Source organism: Euleptes europaea, chromosome 1, assembly GCF_029931775.1.
Source record: "Euleptes europaea isolate rEulEur1 chromosome 1, rEulEur1.hap1, whole genome shotgun sequence".
Lineage (NCBI taxonomy): Eukaryota > Metazoa > Chordata > Lepidosauria > Squamata > Sphaerodactylidae > Euleptes > Euleptes europaea.
In genome coordinates, this window is record NC_079312.1 from 130802005 (window position 1) to 130826042 (window position 24038).

Below are 24038 nucleotides of genomic sequence, written 5' to 3' on the forward strand. Positions count from 1 at the left end.
TCTGAATTCTGTTTTTACATCAAGGCCTTACCCGCGATGAACATGACACTCCCATGGGGGAACTTGGAATCCAAACTAGATTTGAGATGTGACGAGTATGGTTATTCCTAAACAATATCAGCCATGAGAGCCAGCGTGGTGTAGTGGTTAAAGTGTCGGACTAGAATCTGGGAAATCCAGGTTTGAATCCCCACTTGTGCCATGGAAGCTTGCTGGGTGACCTTGGGCCAGTCACACACTCTCAGCCTAACCTACTTTAGATGGGTTTTTGTGAGGAGAAAACAGAGGCGAGGAGAGTGATGTTAAGCCTCTTCAGGTCCCCACTGGGATAAAAGGTGGAATGTAAATAAAATGTCCCTGGCTTTGCACATGATGCTATGCAGTGCATTGGTTTTTGCTGGAAGAACAAGTGTCAGATTCATGGCCCTGCCAATTAAGATAACAAGCAACAAATAATGTGCATTGCCGAGTGATGGTTGCTGATGACAGAGCCTTCAAGGGTCCATGAACAAATTTCTCTCCACTTTTCCTAAGATACCATTAGAAATGCCTCAAAATCATTTTCTCTCTATTCCCTGATTGCTTAATGTTCTCTCTTCTGATTGCCCTGCTTTGTAGATAATACAGGACACCCAGCCTGGGAAATCTTCCAGTATGAGTTAAAGACACTAGTACATAGAAGACTAAAATACAGCTCTGTTAGTTCTTCTATATAATTTTACACCCTTAAAAAATGGACCAAGTGCAGATATCGTGATATGGGGGTGTGTGATTGTAGGGAAGGAGTTAGAAGGTTCCTTCTGATGTATCTATTTCGAATTGGACCTAGGAGATTTCAGTAACTGACCAGTCTCAAATGTTCCAAGGTGATTCAACTGTTGGTGTCTGCATAGCTTCAGCCATTCCTGGATGAAGCAGATTGTTTGGATCCTTTCCAGTCTGGTTTCAGGCCTGGGTATAGGACTGAAACAGCCTTGGTTACCCAAGTGGAGGACCTGCACTGGGAGATGGACAGAGGAAGTATGACTCCTTTGATTCTCCTAGACTTTTCAGCAGTGTTTGATAGCAGTGTGGTATCCTTCTAGACCCCCTTTCTGTTAGGGAGGCACTCTTTCACAGTAGCTCCAGTCCCTCCTTTTGGGGACTGCTGCTCAGCCCCTTGACCTTTAGCCTGTGGGATCGCACAAGGTTCCGTCTTGTCCCTTATGCTTTTTGACATCTACATAAAAACATTGAGTGAAGTCATCTGGAGATTTGGGATAGGTTGTCAATAATGTGTAGGTGACGCTCAGCTCTATCTCACACTTCTGGCTGATCCTGGGCAGGCTCTAGAAACCCTGGACCAGTGCCTGGAGGTAGTTTTGGAATAAAATAAAATGAAGCTTAATCCTGACAAGACAGAAGTGCTACTAGTGATTGGAAAGTCTGACCTGGGGCTTAAGGGGTCACCTGTACTGGATGTGGTTGAACTCCTCTTGAAGGAGCAGATCTGTGGTCTGGGGGTGCTTTTAGACCCAGGCCTGTTGATTGATAAGCAGGGGGCAGCTGTGGCCAGGAGTGCCTTTTACCAGTTTTGACTGGCTAACCAGCTGTGGCCCTTCCTGGGCAGAAAAGATCTGGCCATTGTGGTACATGCCCTGGTTACATCTAGGTTAGATTATGGCAATGCACTCAGCAAGGGACTGCCCTTTAAAAATGTTCAGAAACCGATGTTGAATTAATTGAGTGGTAGGGATGATACTGCTCCAGTCTTGGCCCATCTTCACTGGCTGCCAATCTGTTTCTGGACACACTTCAGGGTGCTGTTGTTGACCTTAAGAGCCCTACATGGCTTGGGACCAATATACCTGATGGGCTACCTACTCCCTTATGAACCTAACTATCTACTGTGGTAATCTTTCAAGGCCTTGCTTCAGGTGCCCCTGCCTTCTGGGATTAGGTGGGTGGCCACCCAGGAAAGGCCTTATCAGTTGCGGCACTGAAAACTGTGGAACTCTCTGACCCCAGAGAGACTCACCTATCCCCTTCTGTTGCCAACTTCACCAGCTGGTTAAGACTTTTGTTTGTTTGTTTCATCCTGCATTTCCCTCAGTGACCTCTCTTTCCTGCCCTGTTTTTAGTCTTTAATTTTTTTTGTTTTTTTTTGTTTTTTTTGTACCATTTGTATATTTTAACTTGGTTTTAAGTGTTTGAATTTTGGGGGTTGGTTTTAATGGTTTTTAAGGTTCTTATTAAGTATGTTTTTTTTTTAATCCGTGAGACACCTTGGTGGCCCTGATGAGGGCAGAAAGTTGGGGTATAAATTCTGTAAGTAAATAAATCAATAACCTATGAGGTTGGGACTGCTGACTGCTCACTTGTCCTTCTTGACATCAAGACAGAGACAGCTCTGACCAGCACTGCCTGTGTCCAAGGGGGGGGGGGGAAGAGGTCCCCTTGTAGTTTCATCCAGATATCTACATTGGGGGACGGGGGGATGGGACACTACCGAGAAACAAATAGGTTTCTACCAAATTCAGATTCTTGCTTGGTCCCTTCCTATTTTATCATACATACCCTACCTGGTAGTCTCTACAGCACAGAGAGCCATCTTGTGGTAGATTCACAAGGAGCAAGTAAGTATATCATTGCATATATCAGCTACCGCTTCCACAGAGTTTCGTTACAGAGTGAGTATACTTCAATAACAGCATATCTATATTACAAGCTTTAAACACATTTGACACCAAGTTTAACAGTTGTGCATTCCCTTTGGTGAGAGTGCTGGGAACTCTTCATTAGAGATCCCTGGACTCTCTGCTCAGGACTACAATTTCCAGGGTTCCTCATGCTGCTTTCTCAGTGTGGGGAAATGCAAGTGAAAAATATTGTCCTAGTGTCTAAAAGATATCTATATCAGATAGTAGCCATACCAGGTAGCCATATCAAATAGTGAGAACTGAAAGTGGGAAAAACCTGTGTTTTATGCTAACCTCTGGGTTCTTTACGGGGCTCACAGTTCTTGTTTCAATGATAAAAAGAAGCCAAATCACCATTACAGTGAAATAGAAGAAGAAACACAGCAACCTAATCACAAGAATCATTACCGGATTCATTAGTTCTCCTTAAAATCCAGCACAACTTCTCTTAGAAATACATGGTGGGGGGGGGGCACTTATAGTGTCAAAAGCAGGCTGGTATGTAGGGTTGCCAACCTCCAGTTACTATCTGGAGATCTCCTGCTATTACAACTGATCTCCAGCTGGCAGAGATCAGTTCACCTGGAGAAAATGGCCGCTTTGCTAATTGGACTCTATGGCGTTGAAGCTCCTCCCCAAACTTTGCCCTCCTCAGGCTCCACCTCAAAAACCTCCTGCCGGTGGCGAAGAGGGACCTAGCAACTCTACTGGTGAGACACAATCTTGCATAACTTTCTAACCCTTGTCCTCCAAAGGCACATTATACACACTTCCTCTCTAGTAGCTCAATCTCTAACGTAAGCATTGTCACATTGAAGGCTGAAGCTATTGTAATAACCAAATGGGCCTCACAAACAAAGCACATCACTAGCAGAAAAGTTTTGAGCTGATTTAATCTGATCAGCAGGTCTATATCAGAAGATCTTTTGTAGATGCAGTGCCTTTTCTTCATTTCCATCCCCTGTAGGGCATCTGCAGGAGTACTGGGTCACTAAAGGATTAGATTAGCCACCTTTACACTCATGAGGACATCTGATATTCTTCCACACTTTCTTCGTATCTTTCTCCCTGAGTTCTTATATTTTATTTCTGTTAAGTCACTGTGGTGGGGTTTTGTTAAGTGTAGAATAGATTTTAGTGCTGAAGGGTGCTTCTGTTGCATGGTTGCTCCCTGAATGCATGGTTTAGCACTCCAGAGAGAATCCAGAAGAATGGGGAAAAGTGCCCCCAATGGAATGTACAGCGTGGCACAAGTATCCCGCACCACACCATTAAATAATCCCTTTAAATTTGTGGATTACGTTGCCTATCCTCAACATGCAGTTCTCTGTTGACGTTAGGGTTCCCAGGTCCCTCTTTGCCACTGGCAGGAGGTTTTGGGGGCAGAGCCTGAGGACGGCAGGGTTTGGGGAGGGGAAGAACTTCAATGCCATAGAGTCCAGCTGCCAAAGCAGCCATTTTCTCCAAGTGAGCTGATCTCTGTCAACTGGAGATCAGTTGTAATAGCTGGAGATCTCCAGCTAGTACCAGGAGGTTGGCAACCCTAGTCGACGTTACAGGGAGGCAGGAGACTGGTGTGTCATGCTCTTAGGTGGATGTTTTATGGGTCTTGAATGAACTGAATGGCAACATCCAATCTTCCCGCTATGCTGTTGTACCCAGTGAGTTGGTTCAGCAACATATATATTACTCATAGCTAGGGATTAGTGGATTTTCCCCAGACTGCTCTGGATTGCATTTCACTCCTTTTTAATTCCACGTTGATTAGGAAAAATTCTAAAATTAGTTCCGGAAGGATATATATAGTTGCATCAAGAATCTTATGGTGTGGTATTTTACTGATGTATAAATGTGCTCCTATTCACTGGTGAAAGTATTCACAAAAATACATTTTGATGCAATCTTGATAGGCACAATCTGATCGCAATTGCTCTTTTGCAGTTTTTTTTATCACAATGTGCATATTTACCAAGAAACTGCTTGCTCCATGATATTCCCATAAAGTGAGATTATGTTCTTGCCTAGGTTTATTCCTTGGATCATTGTTGTGTGTCTTGGACCCTTGGTATATATCCTGCAATTGCAAAACCATGGTTTAGATCCTGTTGAAATCTTCTCTGATGGAAGGTTTTATATCAGCAGCATTTCAGGGACATTTTAAGGCTGCAGCAGGAAGGGGGAAGCAGATAAGTCATGCTCCTCTATGTACTGTTCTTGGGAAATGGGAGCACTGGAACTAGGGTTGCCAACCTCCAGGTACTAGCTGGAGATCTCCTGCTATTACAGCTGATCTCCAGCCGATAGAGATCAGTTCATCTGGAGAAAATGGCTGCTTTGGCAATTGGACTGTATGGCATTGAAGTCCCTCCCCTCCCCAAACCACGCCCTCCTCAGGCTCCGCCCCAAAACCTTCCCCCCGGTGGCAAAGAGGGACCAGGTAACCCTAACTGGAACTGTATGAGGGGGGAGTCAAAGGTCTGCCGTAGGAGAGGGGAATTGGCCAAAATTGCCCTCTGTTGTATCCATGGAAATGATCAGCAGGATACAATCATATGTTTTTATGCTATGTAGACAAGCTTTTACTTGGATATTTTCATTCCTCAACCTTAGAATAATCTTTGCAAAACTCCTTCCCCTCAGAAACTTTACTAAAAAAAAAAACTAAAAAAAAACCTACAGATGATTAGAGGGGAAAGAAACTTCATGGAATAATTTTTTTTCTTCCGGTACTTTATTCTGATTATGCAAATAACCCATAATTAATTCCTCCAGGACCTTTTCTCCATGAGAGAATGTCAGTTGGGCATTCTTGGCGTCATGTGTAGAACATTTGATCCGGGGTGCTCGATCTAATCCTTTCCCTTCAGAACTCTCACATGTTCCTTTTATTTGTGGGCTTTTTGCAGCATGCTGGAATACTCTCTGGACCTGCAGAATGTCAGTTTCTCAGCTGTTCGGACTGTCAGGGTACTCCGGCCTTTGAGAGCCATTAACAGAGTCCCTAGTAAGTTGAATCTGTTTTCTCCTTTTTCCCATCCCTTTTGATAGTAGCTCATTATTTCTGACAATCTGGAACTAGAATAATAAGTGGGACACCTTACATCTTTTCCAAAATTCCATTTAATGTGCTCACCTACATCTCTTGACCATGCCAACTGCTATTGTGTTTCGCGTCCTCTTATGCAGGGCCTGATACCTGTGTGCTCCTTTTAATGAATAGTGCATCCGTCTCTCCTCATAAAGGAGTGAATCATTAATCAAACAGAGAGAAAGACTGATGAAGCATTGCTATTTTGTTTTCAAACACATTTACTTTTCTTATGTGCTCCACCTCTTACTGAGCAGTGCTTTGGGGAAATGTCTCTCAAGTGAATCATTTTTGTAAAGAGAATGAAAAGTTAGTTTGGAGAAATCAGGTGTGTGGCAGAGAAGAGCTGATAAGCCACTAGCTAGCATATATGACCACACTTCCCCAAATAAATGGCCGGAGCGGCTTCTTGAATAACAATCTGTTTGTTTTTAAGGTACCACAAGACACAGGTGCAAATGCCTTAGTCCTTCCCTCTATTTTAATGCTATACATGAGTGTGAGGCTTTGCTGTTCTGAGTCCTACACTAGAAAAAGACCCTTCTTGTTAAATTAGCCTGTTACCTTGACAACTTGAGGTACTCAGACCCTGATCCATCTGTCAGAAATTCCAGGCTCTCTTTGGTTTCCTAATCCCGTTAAATTAAACCTAATCAGAGAGGATGTTCCCTGTTGTTGTTGCTTTTATCATTTCAGGTGGCTTGAGAAATCTCTCTTGTAATTCCCCCCCCCCCCTAGCAGAGCTGATGGATGGCTGAATTTATCTGCCACTGTCTAACTGTGGATGTAATTCACTTAATGCATTTGCAAATCCTGGGTAATTTATCTCTGCTCCTATGCAGCAGAGGCAGGACAGAACAGAGACATAAGGAAGCAAGAGGAGGAAGCAAGTTTGAATCGATAATAAATGCAGGGACTTAAATGCAGGTCATTTAGGAACAGGCCACGTGTGAATGTATGTGTGTGTCTGAGTACAGTGTATAAAGGACAGAACTATTATTATTGGAAGGGGAAAGCCGGTAGAATAAACTCAGGTGATCTGATGACATAACAATGAAAAACCCCTTGCTGAGCTAGAAAAGTAAAAGAAATGGCATTAAAGGTTTCTTTAAATAAGATCAATATGAGCAAGAGTGTAGCTGAAAGATGCAAAAAGAAAAGAGAGAGAGAGAAAAGAGAAACAGAATATTACAGAGAAGTCAGATGGTTCCATCTTTGTGCAAATGTCAAGTTGAGTTGCCATCAATTTGTCATTCCATTACAAAACCAAATGTTCCTGACCTTGTATGAATTATCTCCCATGTAAAGTCCTTTATATATGAGAAGAAGGGATTTAAATGAGGAGAGAGGAATTAGGATGGGGAAGGAGATGTTAATACATATTGCATAGGGGAAGAGCATAGTAGACAGGTTTTGGGAGCATGAGCGTGGGGAAACTAGCAAGGATATAAGAGGGTTTAACATTTAGAGTTGCTGTCTTTCTTCTGGTGAGGATCTTTGGGCTTTCACAGCTCCATGACAGCTGGAATTCACAAGTCCATTTTCCCCACATGGAGATATGTGATGGCACTTCACCTTTCTGCCTGCCACCTACTGCTGTTCAAGAAACAGGATCATTGCCAGAAAAAAGGTGTAGCGGTAGGTAAATCAAAGAGTGAGAGAATGCAGAAGGAAGGTTAATAGTAGTAGTAGTAGTAGTAGTAGTAGTATACACATACACACAGAGACATTGTGCTGCTCCTTAATGATATCCCTGCATCTGCCCTCTGAGATAGTTTGCCTCTCCCTTCCAATCCCTGGCTGACTCTGGGTCTGCTTCGCTTTCTTTTGTCTCTGAAGGAGGCTGAACTGTTTCCCTAGCAGCACTGTTCCCAGTTGCCCTTAATATTTAAAAGTTGCTTTCCACATGGGTTGACTCCATCAAATGTAGAGTGATAGTATTGTAGAGCTCTGGCATGAGGGGCCTCCAGATTATTAGATCAAATCTCAGGGAAAACAGCTTTGAAACAGTACGATTTTTGTCAACTCCTATGTGGACCCCTGTGTAGGCTGAAAATTGCAAGTTTTTCTTCTCAAGAATTCAAGGAGGCCCATACATATTCTAGGAGGATGTTTTCTCCACCTCCTGCACTTTAGCATCAGGCACAACTTACATTCCATGTGGTAGCAAGACAAGCAAAAGAAAATACTTCTTTTACTCAATGAGTAATTAAACTGTGGAGTCCACTGCCAGTGAGCATAGTGATGGCTTTAAGAGGGAATTAGATTCATGGAGATTTCCATTAATGACTACTAGCAATGATGAGTCAAAGGAACCTCCATATACACTGGCAACAAAGCTCTGAATACCAGTGCCAAGAGGCAGCATCGGGGAAGGCCTTGGTCCCCATGCCCCGTTTGCTGGCCCTCCAGGACAACTGCTTGGCTGCTGCCTGAACCAGGATGCTGAACTAGAGGAATCGCCGGTAGTGCAGCACTTATATTGTTATTGCTGAATGGTGTTGTCTGAAACCATCTCTGTTTTTGTTCTGTTTTTAATGGTCAACCAATTATCATATATGCAAGCCCACACAATAATTTTTTTTCTGGTATTAGATTGGGTATTTAAAATATTAGTTTCCCGGAAAAACTATCGCCCTACATGCAACGTGGATGTTTTGCATAGATGCAAATGTGTGATGGTCACTAGAACTGACTAGTTACTGGCAAGAGAGCCAATGCAATAATAGTTCCCCCTTTAACTACTGCTTTTCCTTTGCTGCTTCAGGTATGCGTATCCTGGTTACTCTCCTCTTAGACACGCTTCCCATGTTGGGGAATGTTCTCCTTCTCTGTTTTTTTGTCTTCTTCATCTTTGGCATCGTCGGAGTCCAGCTTTGGGCAGGGCTGCTCAGGAACCGCTGCTTCTTAGAAGAAAACTTCAGTTTGTGAGTATGAATGAGGCATGCTACATGTTCTTAGGACATGCTTGCAGAGGAGTTTTGAGTGTGCACCTGTGTGGAGGGTCATCCCTCCTGTATAAGCATACTCGGGTCCAACAAGCATGCAACGCTCATACGCTGCCTGTATATATTTTCTGCAACCCATCATTACAATTATTAGGATCTCAGGGTGTGGATCGGATGCACAGTTTACAGCAAAATACAGAAGAGGCAATGGGAACAAACAAAATCCTCTGCTGCATCACACTTCCTTTTAATCCTTTGTGTTGTGCCCTGTTTTTCTTGACAGTTGCCACGGGTTAAAAGTGTTCAGGATTGCTTTATTGTTTTCTCACTGCCATCTTCTCATGTAGTAAACTCTTGGTCAAATATACGTTGATCTATGCTATATTTCCTTATATACCCTTGGCAGTCTTCAGTAGTAACCTTGTCATTACCATTTCATTTTTAATGCATTGCTTGTTTTATTAAAGTGTGGTTCAGGACCCAACAGTGGTACCCAGAACCATTGACTAGTCTACAAAATAGGGCTGTTTCGGTGTGTGATTTTTGTATGCAAAAATATGGTCGAGAAACACAGGTGAACACAACACAACTATATACATGCCACTGTAATTTCTTCAACCTGAGGTGGAGACAGTAACCCTTTTCAGTCATTATGTTTGGGGTATCCAACCACATGCACTATATGCTATCCAATGATCCTCCTGTTATGTACAGTGGCCACTTTGTATTAATAAGGAATGCTACTCAAATCCAGAGAATCACAGGCACATGCAACTCCCAGTATGCATGGCTGGGCGCCACTAAACATACTAACTGAAAAAGGCTAGTAACTCTTCAGAAATGTCAAACCTGAATGAACAGCATGCAGTTTAGGGTGAAAACTTGTCCCAGCCCCTTTCTTTCAGTTTTGGTTTCTTGCTTATAAAATGGATTGCTGCCATAAGACTGATCTAGGCACTGTGCCAATGCATGTGACTGTTCATGTGAGGTGACAGCTCAGTCAAGAACTTGTCAATGTCTGCCTACTAAAACAATGATAGATGTGCAGAAATGAACTAATGTAAGTGCAGATACTTAATTTTAAATGTGTAATTTTATTGGCTGTAGTTCTCAGTTTTGTCAGAGAGTTATGTGGGGTCTGCAAGCAACTAGCTGTCTGGCTGGAAGCTTGTCCCATAGGAAATGGCAGAAAAGGGGTAAGCTAAAACCCAGGGGAAACTGAGTCATCTCCTGATTTCATGGACAATCAGGCCTCAGGCTTTATCTGTCAAGGCTGTTCATGAAGCTAGCTGAGGAAGAGGGAAAGCTTCAGCTCTAGAGGATTTGGAGGTTGTGACTGCAAATCTTTAGGGGGTCACCGTAAAGTATGAGGTCATTCTCTGTGCTTGTTTTTGGTGGAGAATGCTAGAGGGGGTTCAAAGCCCTCACCAGTATAACTGAGGCTAAGAACTCTGTTCAGAGCTGTTTTTCCTTCAGCAGTTGCCAGGACCACAGAAGTAACAATACCAATGTATCTAATTCTCAGTATGGCCAAATCTGTGGATACATAAATCCAGAAACCAGAACCATGAAAGGACAAGACTTTCTGTGAACCTGAGAAAAGCCCCAGATTTCCAGAAAAATCTGAAATCCAAAACAACCCAAAAAACACAAGGAGTTAAAAAAACACCCCAAATAATAGAAACAGTTGCTTTAAGAAACCCTATCAGTGGCCATTGTGGGGGTTGCTAGGCAGTCACAACAGTACTGGCTGCCATCACCCTTTGGTTTCTGTCAGTAAAAGGAAGGGCCTTTTCCAGGAAAGGGAAAGACAAAATAGCTGGGGAGAGGAAAATGGGATCCCCCGCACGAAGCCTTGTGGGTCCCCCACTTGTCATCAACATATTTAATTCTCAACATGGCCAAAGCTGTAAATGCTTAAATCCAGAGATTGGAATCGTGAACAGACAAGACAGATCTTGCTACAATCCTCAGAAAAGCCCCGGGTTTGCAGAAAAATCTGAAACCTAAACAAACAAAAATCACGGGGGGGTGGTTAACCCCCCACCAAAGTAATAAGAGCAGTACCTGTAGCTTTAAGAAATGAATGCCCTCATTGGCCATTTGTCGGGAGTCGGGGTTCCTGACCCTGCACTTCCCACTGTGGGAGAGCAGGTAGATGATCCATGCCTGGGAAGGAAGCTGGGAGATGCATCAGGAACTTGCCCACCACCACAGGAGCAGCCCATCACCCCATGGGACAGCTAGGACCAACCAGGCAAGTTGGGGAGGATGGCTGGCAGGTGTTGAAGGTCAGCAGAGGCAGCCATGGAAAGCCAGCTGGCAAGAAAGATTGAGGCGTGGCTGTACCCAGCACACCAAGGGCCAGCACCCTGTAGGGAATGGGAACTGGGGAAGCTCCTTTGGAAGGGTGGGGGATGTGGCTGCAGTATCTTCCCTAGCCTGCAGGGGCTGGGAGCATAGCCCTTCAAAGTGATCATGGGGGAAGGCAAGTGAGCCAGAATCCCAAGCTGGCAGACCATTGAAAGGAGAGCCTGCCACTCCCGCAGGTACACCCCACCCCCGGGCAAAGGGAGTGTGCGAGGCTGGAGTTCTTTCATCCCCAGAGGCCCCATTAAAAGATGTACCCTAGGAAAGCCGTGGAGGAATGGCCAGACCTCTCCTACAGAGTTCAAGGAGAGGGTTCTGGCAAGAGCAGAAAAGGGACCTGGACTCCAGCCTGGCGTTGGAACCTGACACCATTGCTAGGCAACCACAACAGTATTGCCAGCCTTCAAGCCTTGGTTTCTGTCAGTAAAAGACGGGGAGGGGACAGGGTATTTTCCAGGCCTGTTTTGGTTTTGAATAACTCATCATGGCCCGGCCAGCAGCAACCACCAGCGGATACTATGCAACTTACAGGACTCACCTAGGCTTTCGGACTAGTATCTGGGAGACCCAGGTTCAAATATCTTTCATGGAAGCTGGCTGCATGACCTTGGGCCAGTCACACTCTCAGCCTAACTTACCTCATAGGTTTGTTGTGAGGATAGAATAGACAATAGGAGAATCATGTAAGCTGCTTTGGGTCCCCGTTGTGGAGAAAGCGAGGTATAAATGTAGCAAATAAATAATAAATATGGTTGCCAGGTCCCTCTTCACCACCGGCAGGAGGTTTTGGGGTGGAGCCTGGGGAGGGCGAGGTTTGGGGAGGGACTTCAATGTCATAGAGTCCAATCGGCAAAGCGGCCATTTTCTCCAGGGGAACTGATCTCTGTCACCTGGAGATCAGCTGTAATAGCAGGAGATCTCCAGCTAGTACCTGGAGGTTATACAAAAACAATGAATCACCCAGTGCTGTAATGAAAATATCAAAACAAAGCACAGCACTAGATAAGATTATAACAAATGCAATTTTATAGAGCACATAAAGAGAATGTAATCTAAACACCTAACTAATACTCTATCTAAAGACATGCAACAAGTGAACAACATACAGGTGGTACTGAATAGTATGTGCAATATATACAAAAGGCTAAATATAGCCAAATAATTTGGCTATATTTAATATATATTTAGCCTTTTGTATATATTGTACATACTATTCAGTACCACCTGTATGTTGTTCACTTGTTGCATGACTTTAATTAGTACCTGGAGGTTAGCAATCCCAATAATAAATATAGAAGGACATGGGGGGGGGTCTAAGATAAAAGGCAGGTGGGTGGGTTGGTTGGAAGGAGACCAAGGAAAGGTGAGAAGGGCATGGGGGTCGTCAGGAGGGGAGAAAGAGGAATAAAGTGTTGGAAAGGGGTTATGGAGAAGATGAGCTGCCCTCCAGAAGTCCTTACCATTTCCCTACTGTGTCAACTGGGCCTGGACCGGTGGCTGGCACCACAAAACTTGTTCAGTGTTTTCCCAGGGAGAGGCTTCCAGGGTGAGGGAAGGAAGGAACGCTGAAGACCGGGGATAAAGGTTAGTCGGCTGGTGGGTGGGAATGGGAAAAGGAAGCAGGAAAAGGGGCGCAGCTCTGGGGGTTTTCAGGGAAGAGAAAGAGGAGATAGTGGGGGAGAGGAAAATGAGACACACCTGTAAGTCCTTGCAGGTCCCCCATTTGTAGATTCCTCTAAAGAGGATCCCTAGAGGCCCTGCCAGGATATTTGAATGAGAGAGAAGCTCGAAGCAGCACAAATAGCAATGCAGTGACTTATGGTTCACTCTCCTCCCTTTCTCCAGTGACCAAATACCTCCCTAATAGGGTTGCCAACCCCCAGGTAGTGGCTGGAGATCTCCCGCTATTACAACTGATCTCCAGGCAACATAAATCAGTTCCCCTGGAGAAAATGGCCGCTTTGGCAATTGGATTCTATGGCATTGAAGTCCCTCCCCTCTCCAAATCCCACCCTCTTCAGACTCCACCTTCAAAATCTCCAGGTATTTCCCAACCCAGAGCTGGCAACCCTACTCCCTAACCGTTTCCTGCCTTCAGACATCACAGCAGACCCTACATAATTTTGTTTCTTAAAAGATATTTATTAATCACATTCTCCAAAAAATGTCCATAGTAGCACAACAGTGTTAATTGAATTTGCATAAAGGCATAAAGCAGGTACAAAAATCTATAAAACCAGTAAAGTCAATTAAAAATAATAAAATCAAGCGCTATATATAGTGCTTGAGCATGTTCGAAGGGACTGGCATACATTGGGCCAATCCAAAAATAGTCATGCTTTAGTCTCATTGATTTCAATGTTACCGAAGCATGTCTAACTTCCTTTGGATTGGGGTCATTATCTCACTAAATTAATCCCAAGGCTGTTTTCAATATAATAAAGGTGCAAGGAGGGAATGGAGGAAATAAAACAGCCTGTACAGAGCATCTTGGCAGTATCTGGACAGTCTTAGGAGGTCTGAACACACATCCTACACATGTGACATCAGCACAGACACCCCAAAAGGTGATCATGATAAGTGTTTTCCCTCCAGTCCATGTTTTAAAATGTGAATAGGATTAACAAGATCAGAAACAGCCATCGGTAAGAAACCAGGGTTGTTGTGGGTTTTCTTCTTCTTCTTTTGATTCCCAAATGTTTGCATCTGTTCTCAGTTTAGGTTTCCCCCTCTCTGCAAAGTTAGGTGGGATTTCATTAACTTGGAAAATTTCTTTAGGTAAATTGGCAATGAAGTAAGTGAATCGCTGATCAATTCTGGTTAGATCCAATGCGTCTACCGATCTTAGTGCCATTTAATTGGACCAGAATACTAGGGTTTTAGCTAAGCTTTGGATGGAATTAAAAGCAATACTTCAGGAATTAACTAAGCTGAACTAGTCTTAAATAGAGCTTTGCAAGCTTTATTGGGAGGCCTAGTGGCATATGGGAAGTAGCCATTTATTGAGGTAGGAAGATGCTTATTTCAGCCCTCACTTCCTTTGCCAAATCTGACCTGGCTTATTCCAGTAGCATTTTATGAAGGGATTCTCATTTTTTTAATCAGAGAAACTAGGAAGCACAAGTGAGGTCTGCTGCATAAAGGGGCATATTTACAAAGCAAAGTATTTCTCAAAGACAGTCTAATCACCATTCGAGTGGCTTGTTCCTTCGATCTGAAACAAAAAAGCCCTGACTGATCCTTTTCAATATTTTAATTCATATAAATATATACCACAATTCATATTCAAAAAATTAAGGGTTGTGGGACAGCCTCTAGGTGGGCCAGTTTAAAACTAGTCATGTCTATACTCTAATAATAGGAAAATGTCCTTAACTGACTGTATTTTAGCTTTTAGTACAAAACAAGTAACCTCACATAAATAAGTTATGGTTGTATTAAAAAGCAAGTGTCAATTTAAAAATTATAATTTGTTGATCCATAAATGGACATAGAACTGGCTATCACCTCCCATTTTCTCTCCCATTTTATATGCTGCTATGTCATGGAATGTTTTGAACATTCCTCTATTGACACATTCATTCTAAGTCCTTAGGACCTGTCTATTAGAGATCCTAACTCTTGTTGGAAATTTATTCACAGTAAGGAATTAGGCACCAGATTCAATTTTCTTTCAAAAGAATAATACTATTTCATTGTGACACGTTCAGAAATTTTAATTACCTTGGGAAAACTGGCCTTTAATTGCTACAGCCCACAAGAACATCATCATCATCATCATAGCAGCTATGCCAGAGTTAGTGAACTGGTCCATCCATCCTTATATCCAGTCTCTTATTATGGTCTGTTCATGATGGTTCAAAGGAGGGTGTTCCAGGAAAAGATCCATTTTGGACTGATAACATTATCTGTCTTTCATCTGCAACTTCAAAATATCACTAGTTCAGAGATGTCTGAAAAATGAAATCACAGTCTCGGATGGTCAAAATGCTCTTATCTTCAGATAATTTGTCAAATTGGTTTTTCTGAACCCAGTTATCCTATTGGCCTTTGTAACATCTTGGGGCTAGGAGTTCCACATGTTGCCTGTTAACAGCGTGGATGAATGCTTTTGTTTATTTTTCAATCTGCTGTCTGCTAATGACATGGAGTCCTCAATTTCTTGAATTACTGGAAGAGTAAAGTTCTACATTCACTTTCTTCATTGCCCCCATGACCTTGTTTATAACGAGCACTTGTCTGCTTAAGCCCTTACACAGTTGAGCTGGAACCCTATTACCAGACTGAGAATGAAGACGAAAGCCCTTTCATCTGCTCTCAGCCCCGAGAGAATGGAATGCGTTATTGCCTGAGCATCCCAACACGGAGGGAAGAAGGCCTGGAATGCACCCTGAACTCTTATTCCTACAATGACACCACGAACACCTCTTGTGTCAATTGGAACCAGTATTACACAAACTGTTCGGCTGGGGAGCACAACCCTTTCAAAGGAGCAATCAATTTTGATAACATTGGCTATGCGTGGATTGCAATATTTCAGGTAAACAAAATGACTGGACATTAATCTCAGTAAAAGAAAAAGCTAGGTCAGAATTTCCTTTTGTCTTCAAACGCCTAGTTTTGATACAAGGGGAAGAATGATTCAGTGGTTCAAGTTTATTATTAATATAGCATAAGCCAGTAAAACACATGCATCATTTATACAAAAGGTAAAAAATTACAGCAATTCAACCAAAAACATTCCTAATTAAAATTTCCAAATAATTTATAATAGACTAAAATTGACCAAATTATGATCTAATCTAATTGCAATTGCCCAACGCTAGGCATCGAACTTTATATGCAATTGCACAAAATTTGGCTACGTGTTTTGCCATCTGGGCATTCCCTTCCCAGAGGAGACTCTTAATTCTCCCTTCATCTGATTGGACTGTGATTTGGCTGAGCAGGGGAATGATTAACTTACAACGAGCTTCCTCGTAGAAGTAGCACCTGAGCAAAACATGCTCTATAGACTCCAGTTTCCCTGACTTACAAGGGCACACCCATTCTGTTATTGGAAGCTTCTTAAATCAGCCTTGTAAAATCGCCAAAGGTAAGATGGAGCATCTCACTAGTGTAAAAGCTCTCCTTTGCTTGTTCAGCTCTATGAATGATACTCTGCTGTGATTCAGTGGCTAAAAAAGAATATGGACAAGTACCGACTGGTTTTTTCTTTTTCTCCCAATGTGGTTCTGGCTAAAATGTAGGATGCATAAGAACAGAAGGTTTTTAAGAGAGGAGTGGACATGTTCATGGAGGATAGGGCTATCCATGGCTACTAGTCAAAATGAATACTAGTCATGATGCATACCTAGTCTCTCTGTGAAACACAGGCAGGATACTGCTGCAGTCATCTTGTTTGTGGGCTTCCTAGCACCTGGTTGGCCACTGTGTCAACAGACTGCTGGACTTGATGGGCCTTGGTCTGATCCAGCATGGCTTTTCTTAGGCTCTTATGTTCTTAACTTGTAAGAAGTGGGGTTTTGTCCAACCTCAGTTTCTGAGGTTGTGTCAGTGTATTAATGTTTCTTAGCCTTTATCTTAAAAGATCTAGCCCTTGGCTTAATTGATCTAGAACAGGAGTCCCCAACCTTTTTGAGACTTTAGGCACCTTTGGAATTTTGAGAGAGGGTAGTGAGCACCAGCCCAAAATGACTGCCACAGGAGGTGGAACCAAACCCAAAAAGGCTGCCACAGGAGGTAGAGTCAAAGGGAATACTCCCTCTTCACACCTCCTGGGAGGGAAGAAAGCATGGAGGGCAGGGTTGCCAACCACCAGGTAGTGGCTGGAGATCTTCCACTATTACAAGTGGTCTCCAGCCAATAGAGATCAGTTCCCCTGGAGAAAATGGCCGCTTTGGCAATTAGACTCTATGGAATTGAAGTCCCTCCCCAAACCCCACCCTCCTCAGGCTCCACCCCAAAATCTCCAGGTATTTGCCAACCCGAAGCTGGCAACCCTAATGAAGAGAGAGTGGAACCACACACTGACTAAGTGAAGCCCAGGTGCTTACCATTCTTCCTGATCTGCCAGTGAAAAACCCCTTCATTTGAATGAGGGCAGCCAATAACAAGCTCAGCCTTACAATGTCCCCACCCACTTTCTGAAAAGCTTGGCAGTCACCAAGGGAAGCACTGGTGGTTGCCAGGGTTGGGGAAGCCTGGCCTAGAATAACAAATACTGTTATTGTTTCTTCTTGGGAGTCCACAGAAACATTCCTGTGTTTCCTGTCCTTGACAGCCTTATGTATACCAAGCAAACTAATGACTTCCTTTTTTTTTTTTTTTTTTGGCTTTATCCTAGGTCATCACCCTGGAGGGCTGGGTAGATATCATGTATTTCGTCATGGATGCCCATTCCTTCTACAACTTCATCTATTTCATTCTCCTGATCATTGTGAGTTATCTTTCCAGTCTTTGTGGGGGTGGGGGTGGCTGAAGGCATTATACTCAGTTGCCGTAGGAAAAGTTGAAAAGTGGGATGTGTGGAAGGAAGCTGGAAAGGGGAGAGTGAAAGAACTGGGTATGGTCCTTGGGAGAGGCAGTTAACTATTCAGGAAAAGCTGGGGTGTAAAACCGGCTAGCCTGATCTCATCCGATCTCAGAAGCGAAGCAGGGTCAGCCCTGGTTAGTATTTGGATGGGAGACCACCAAGGAATACCAGGGTTGCTGTGCAGAGGAAGGCACTGGCAAACCACCTCTGCTAGTCCTTTGCCATGAAAACCCCAAAAAGGGGTCGCCATAAGTCGGTTGCGACTTGACGGCACTTTACACACACACACAAAACCGCTCCATTCACTTCTGTTGTTCATACAGAAGAGGGGTTGTGATGAATAAACTAACCTGTTAGGAGGCAATCAATTTGTTCCAGTCACAGATCAGTGATGACAAGTTCATTGCCGTTCCTTTTCAGCTGTATCATGGGACTCCTGCTCTCCGCTTCATTTCAAACTTTTCATATTGCAAAATATAGCACTAGAGAGGCAAACAGCTCATGAAAAGAAGCATAATATGTATATACCTTACATTAGATGGTGTGACGTTAACCAGCAGCAAGTGCTGACAAAGCAAGAGTGGGCAGAGGAGCCAGAGAGCTGACACTCTTGAGTCCTGAGAGACAGACAGCATTCAGAGCTGGGTGAGGAGACAAAGAAGAAGAAGCGAGATTATACTCTGTGAACCTGAGGGGGGTTCTGTGAAAGCCAAAGCTATTGACACACACAACCTGTGGGAGTGACAGGAGTGAGAACCGGGTTAGAGAGGGCCCATTCTCAAGTTACAAAGGGGAATTAGTCTCTGAGGTAGAGCTATTCCGGTAGCAGGAAGGTGTGGAGGATTACAACCACTAAGGTGGGGGTAGTCAGAGAGAGCTAGGCTGGGGACAGAGATGAGAGTCTGAAGCTGAATGACAGACTGAGGGTCTGAACGTCTGAATAATAGTTCTGTGAGGTAGAACTAAGCTTGAGAACTGAAATTAACTTGAGTAAAGGGAACATCTAAGCTATTTCTCTAAAGCCATCTTGCTTGCTTCAATCTAACTCTGAGTTTTCCCTCCAAAATTTCTGCCTTTTCTTAAAAACCAATCTCTCTGAGTTCTCTTTAATAAACTTCCCTGTTTTCTCTGTTTAAGTTGAAAAGCCTCTTGTCTCCTATTTCTCACTGAGGTAAATACGGGTGTGGGACTGGAGGAGAAGAAAGAAATTCTCACAAATATACTCAGGCCAATGCCTTTTCCCCTCAGCATATGCAGCCGGGCTGAGTGAGTGGGACACTGAAGTGGTTGGAAGGGGGGTGCATCATAGATGGGTTTCAAACATGCCCTATGGTGGCAATTTGACAAATGAGAGTAGTTTGATGTCCAGAGCCTCTGCTGCATTGTTTTGGCCTATTGTGAAGAGGAAATCTTGTGGTGGGCTTAAGCCCCAACTACGTTTTTATAGTATGCATAACTCAACTACCTAAATTTCACTCTTCCTTCCCCCATCCCTGAGATATACCAAAAACATTGAGGAAAATGTATATGGGGAAGTGAAAAGGCCAATGGTATTATAAGCAACCTTTCATGGAAACTGGAACATTTCTCATTTCCATAAGAAGAGTTCTTTGTGGGTAGGTGCTTGAGGGGTTACAGTATGAAAGTCCCTAGGATAAGGGAATGTTGAGCGAGGATACTGAACACTATCAGATTGAAGTGGTAAGGAGAGTTCCACAGGTAGAAAGAAGGTAGTAGTGAAAGGCAGTGAGACATAGTTAATCTCATGATGACATGCTGCATTGAAGGGTATTTTGCACCAGCTGAAGCCTTTATAAATGCTATGGGCATGAGCCAGATAAAGTTAAGCACTTTTGTCACAGGGATTCAGTAGGAGAGATTTAAAAAGAAATCTCACAGCCCCATTGAAATCTGTGGGACTTTTAGCATGCCTGTTTTCATGTTGGTCTAGGGAATTACATAACATTCCAGTTATTAACTCTGATAGACAATGTTGTGTGTTTATTCAGTTCTGGAAAATCTTGCTCCTGACCAGAAATTGAGTATATTTCACCTAAGCATTGCATATACATATTTCATCTAAACATTGCATTACAACTTATGATGGTTGAACACCCATCTCAACCCATAACTGCCATCAGTTTTTGCAGTTATCCCTGTCAAACGGTGTTCAGTGGGCAATTTGTGAGTGTTTTATGGGACATTTGCAAAATGTGCACATGTGTGCACAGGCACATGCTCTTGCAGACAGAGCTGCCTGTGCCCCTCCCTGCCAGTTCCCTCCCTTCCCCCAAGTCACAAACCTTCTCTTTCCAAAGGGAAACTGAACAAATTATCAGTTCAAGTATATGGGGGTGCTTGAAAGAAAATGATCGGTGAGAGCAGGATAAGTTCAGTTTTCAAACATGTTATTTGAAAGATGTCAGCATCACAAGCTAGTTTGCCAAGAACCCATGCTACCACCCAGGTCGGTTAACCATTTAGTACACAAGGCAGCTTATGCAGGATTCAAAGGAAGTCTCCTATCCAAAATATGACCCGACACATACTTGCTTAGCTTCTGCAAGAAGGTTGCTGTAACTGGAGAGCTCTCAGAAATTGTTGATGGGGGGTCCACAGTGCAACCATTTGTACTGCTTAGTAAGTAAGGTCCTGACCTGGAAGGCCCAGGCTAGCTCAATCTCAGAAGCCAAGCAGGGTTGGCCCTGGTTAATACATATATGGGAGATCACCAAGGAAGTCCAGGGTTGCTGTGCAGAGGCAGGCAACTGCAAATTCTCTCTGTTCATTTCTCATGGTTTTTGATGTATAATATTAAATAGAAACCAGAGAGGATAAGAGAGAACAACGGAATAAAAAAGAGTAAGAATAACTCATAAGTAACTATAGGGCAGGGGGGGGGAGTTCTTGAACAACACAAAACTGGTTTAATGGGGAATAAATGTTAATTAAACCAATGTTTGATGGAGGTTAACCTTAAACTCAAGCAAATATGCATGCATAAATGTATTTAGATTGACTATGACCAGAAAAAGGGAATATATCTGTAACTCAATTAAGATGTTAGAAAAAGTGGGGGTATCCCTTCCCCCTTCCCCCTTCCCCTTTTTTGTTTTGTTTTGTTTTTTGTCTTCTTCTTTCCTTTGTATTACCGTTCATATGTAAAATTAATAAAACTTGTTAAAAAAAAAAACCAATGGAGTTGCCATAAGTTGTCTGTGCCTTGGTGGCACTTTCCACCAGCAGTAAGAGTGGCTATGAACATACCAGAGTTCAGATAAGCCCACCTGCAGAGCTAGACTTAGGGATATGAAAGTGTTTCAGGTTAGGACCCTACAGTCCTAACCCTACAGAATACAACAGTACCCTACAGGAACCTACACTCCCAGTGAATGTAGGATCATGTCAAATGCAGAAAGCACAGACTGAGACTTGACAAGGCACAAGACTTAAGTCAAGAGGCAAAAACATTGTAACAACATACCAAGCAGGTGTTGAAAATGCTTGTGCTGTATCACTTTTAGTTTTTGCTGGGGGGGTTCTGGTTCAAGGTCTTACTTAAATCACAGTAATCTTGGCCTTCCAAACAGAGCCCAGCAATGCAGTTCTAAAGTAGAGAGCATACATACACAGACAACAACCTAGTGTTCTCATGGTTAAGCAGACAAACCAGTAGCCGTATGAGTTGGTGGGGTGTGACAAGTCTCTTTAATGGCGTGTTCTCCATCTCTGCAGTTAACTGCACAACACAAGTGAAAGGAAAGCAACGAAAAGGGAGATGAATCAGCATTTTCCTACTGCTGAGTCTTTGATAGCATGGCTGGGTAGGGAATCTGTAGGTTTAAGGCAGCCAGGAGAGAAAGAGTTATTGGCTGCTTTTCAGAACACTCAGACTGAATAATTATCATGATATATTAAAACTGCAGAAAAGCCTCTTTCAAAGTAGAATATCAAATCTTTGGCTGCAGACAGCTGCAGCTCTTAGGTAGCAGCATCTCCACAGTCACAGTGAACAAAGAAGGAAATCTGTGAGAAAATCACTGGCTCTTCTGCAAGGAACAAATCTGTCCTCCCCGCCCCCCCTTGAAAAGGTTTCCAGTGAATACATGCAAATACCACTTATTTGTGATTATTACAAGCACTGCGTACCAAGAAACAAAATTAAAGAAAACTCTTTTAAGTCGATATAAAACCTGTGTTCTGCTTTGAGCCGTGACGTCATCTGTGGAGCTGAGGAGCAGGAGAGTCCCTGAGGTGAGGCTGCTTAGGAAGCTTTGCCGTTGAACGAAAGAGAAGTGGGACAGGGAATATCTGCCCTGTGTGAGTCACCGAGAATGTGACAATGACTGGTGTTGACTCAGAATAGGTTGGAGCCTACATTTTGTTTTCAGATGAGAAGTGAACCCGCCTTCAGAGCAAGCTTCTTTCCCTGACAGAATTGTAAGCCACTGGTACAATGCCTAGGCCTAGAAGGATCAGTATCTTCAGTATGCCTCTGGATGCCAGATTCTGGGGCCGAGGAAGCTGTTGCATCGTGGACTTCCCAGTGGCGTCTCGGTGGATGCTGCTGGAAATAAGACAGTGGACTGGGTGGGCCCTTGGTCTGAAGTTGTACAGCTCTTTGTATGTCCTTTCAGAATGCTTTCTTGTTTTTCTTTCTTTTTTAAAAAAGTTTTATTAATAAAAATGAACAGTCAACAGTAAAAATATACATAAACCAAAAACAAATAGTCGCATAATGTCACATAAAATACTTTACAACCCTGCATCCGTAGCCCCTTCTCGCTTAACCAAAATGATATCTTATTATAAAATGAACATTTCCATTCTCTGAATGGTTCTTGTCCATAACACTATTAATAGGGTTGCCAACATCCAGGTAGTGGGATATACAATTCAAAATATACAATTATGGTGCTGGAATAGATATTCAATGGTAATACAATACACTTGCTCAATTATTTTCAAAGTTCAAAGAAACCTTATTAAACTCTTTCCCAATATTGGGATAACTCTGTAATCATACATTCAAAATAAACACAGTTTGTAACATGCTTCAAAGGTTCATGCAACTTATAATCTCCACTGTTTAGGATACAGTTTGTAATCTGCATTAAAGACTCATGCAGTTTACAATCTTCACTGTTTCAATATGGTGTTAAACATTCAACAAACAATATTCAACAAAAATAACCGTTCTAGTATACACGCATAAGGAGCTCCCGCCGGAGTCACCGCAGTTTATAAATTTAAAGAGCTCCCGCTGGAGTCTCCAAAGTTCGTGCGTTTAGTCAATTTCAGCCGAAGCTGTATTCAGACCGCGTTAGACCTGTGTAGGTTCTACATCTAGTAACTTTAAATATACTTTAAAACATTTCAGTAACTGTGGATCACACCATGCGATTTACGTGGTCCGTTGCAAATATGGGCTTTTGTATATAGGAAGCACGATTAGACCAGTTAGACTACGGATAGCAGAGCATCTCTCTCGCATAAGGGCACACACAAAAGATGCTCCCGTTGTTGATCATTTTGTGCAGAACGCCCATAGGAATGATGATTTATTATTCTTTCTGTTGTGGCTGTATAAACCACGACCCTTCCAAACACAGAACGAACACAAAATAATGCTACAGAACAAAATGAAATTTATTTACCTATTTAAAACTTTGTCCCCACATGGCCTTAATACAGAGTTCGACTTATCGTGCTATGTTTAAATATGTGCTTAATATATTTATTGAATCTACATATGTGTATGGGCACCGGCAACTGTAAGGGAAATATAGATAAGTCCCCTTTAAGGAAAAGAGAAAGGGAACAGAATTTCTAATAGAGCTTCACACCTGTAAGCTATTAAGAAGGACACATCCTAAGAGATAGTATAGCTACACCTAGGAACCTATGAAGGTCCATGTAAGAGGTCAATGATATTATAGAAATTAAGGTATGTATTTTTGCTAAATAAGAGGATGTATTTTTAAGGGGGTCAGATTATTGTTTAAAAAAAACCCTAGTTCTTTGTTAAAAAAAACACCCTAGTTCTTTGTTAAAAAAAACAACCCTAGTTCTTTGTTAAAAAAATATCTTATATGTTTATAAAGACATTGGCATTTAACCACCAGGTAAAGAGCTGAAGAAAAGCCTATTGAAACGTGTGCAACATCCGGAAGACACGTCCTCCCATGTTATACCTGGTTCCTTCGGGACCTTGCCAACGTGCACAATTTGCATTGGAACTGTCTTAGGTTATAATTATTCTGTTATCCCTCGAACTAAGGGATAAAAAGTGCAATAGCACAGGTCTAACACGGTACAGTCTGAATACAGCTTCGGCTGAAATTGACTAAACGCACGAACTTTGGAGACTCCGGCGGGAGCTCTTTAAATGCATAAACTGCGGTGACTCCGGCGGGAGC

General features: G+C 42.8%; 1 protein-coding gene across 5 annotated transcripts in view; it reads left to right on the plus strand.

Annotated features, from left to right (window-relative positions):
• Positions 1 to 24038, plus strand: part of CACNA1G (calcium voltage-gated channel subunit alpha1 G) — a 234858-nt gene that overhangs the window by 19898 nt on the left and 190922 nt on the right. For all 5 annotated transcript variants that reach the window (XM_056867108.1, XM_056867110.1, XM_056867111.1 and 2 more), the window contains exons 3-6: positions 5585 to 5682; positions 8534 to 8693; positions 15333 to 15624; positions 17431 to 17523. In XM_056867108.1, the coding sequence (XP_056723086.1) occupies positions 5585 to 5682; positions 8534 to 8693; positions 15333 to 15624; positions 17431 to 17523 (643 nt within the window). The remainder of the gene's footprint in view (positions 1 to 5584; positions 5683 to 8533; positions 8694 to 15332; positions 15625 to 17430; positions 17524 to 24038) is intronic.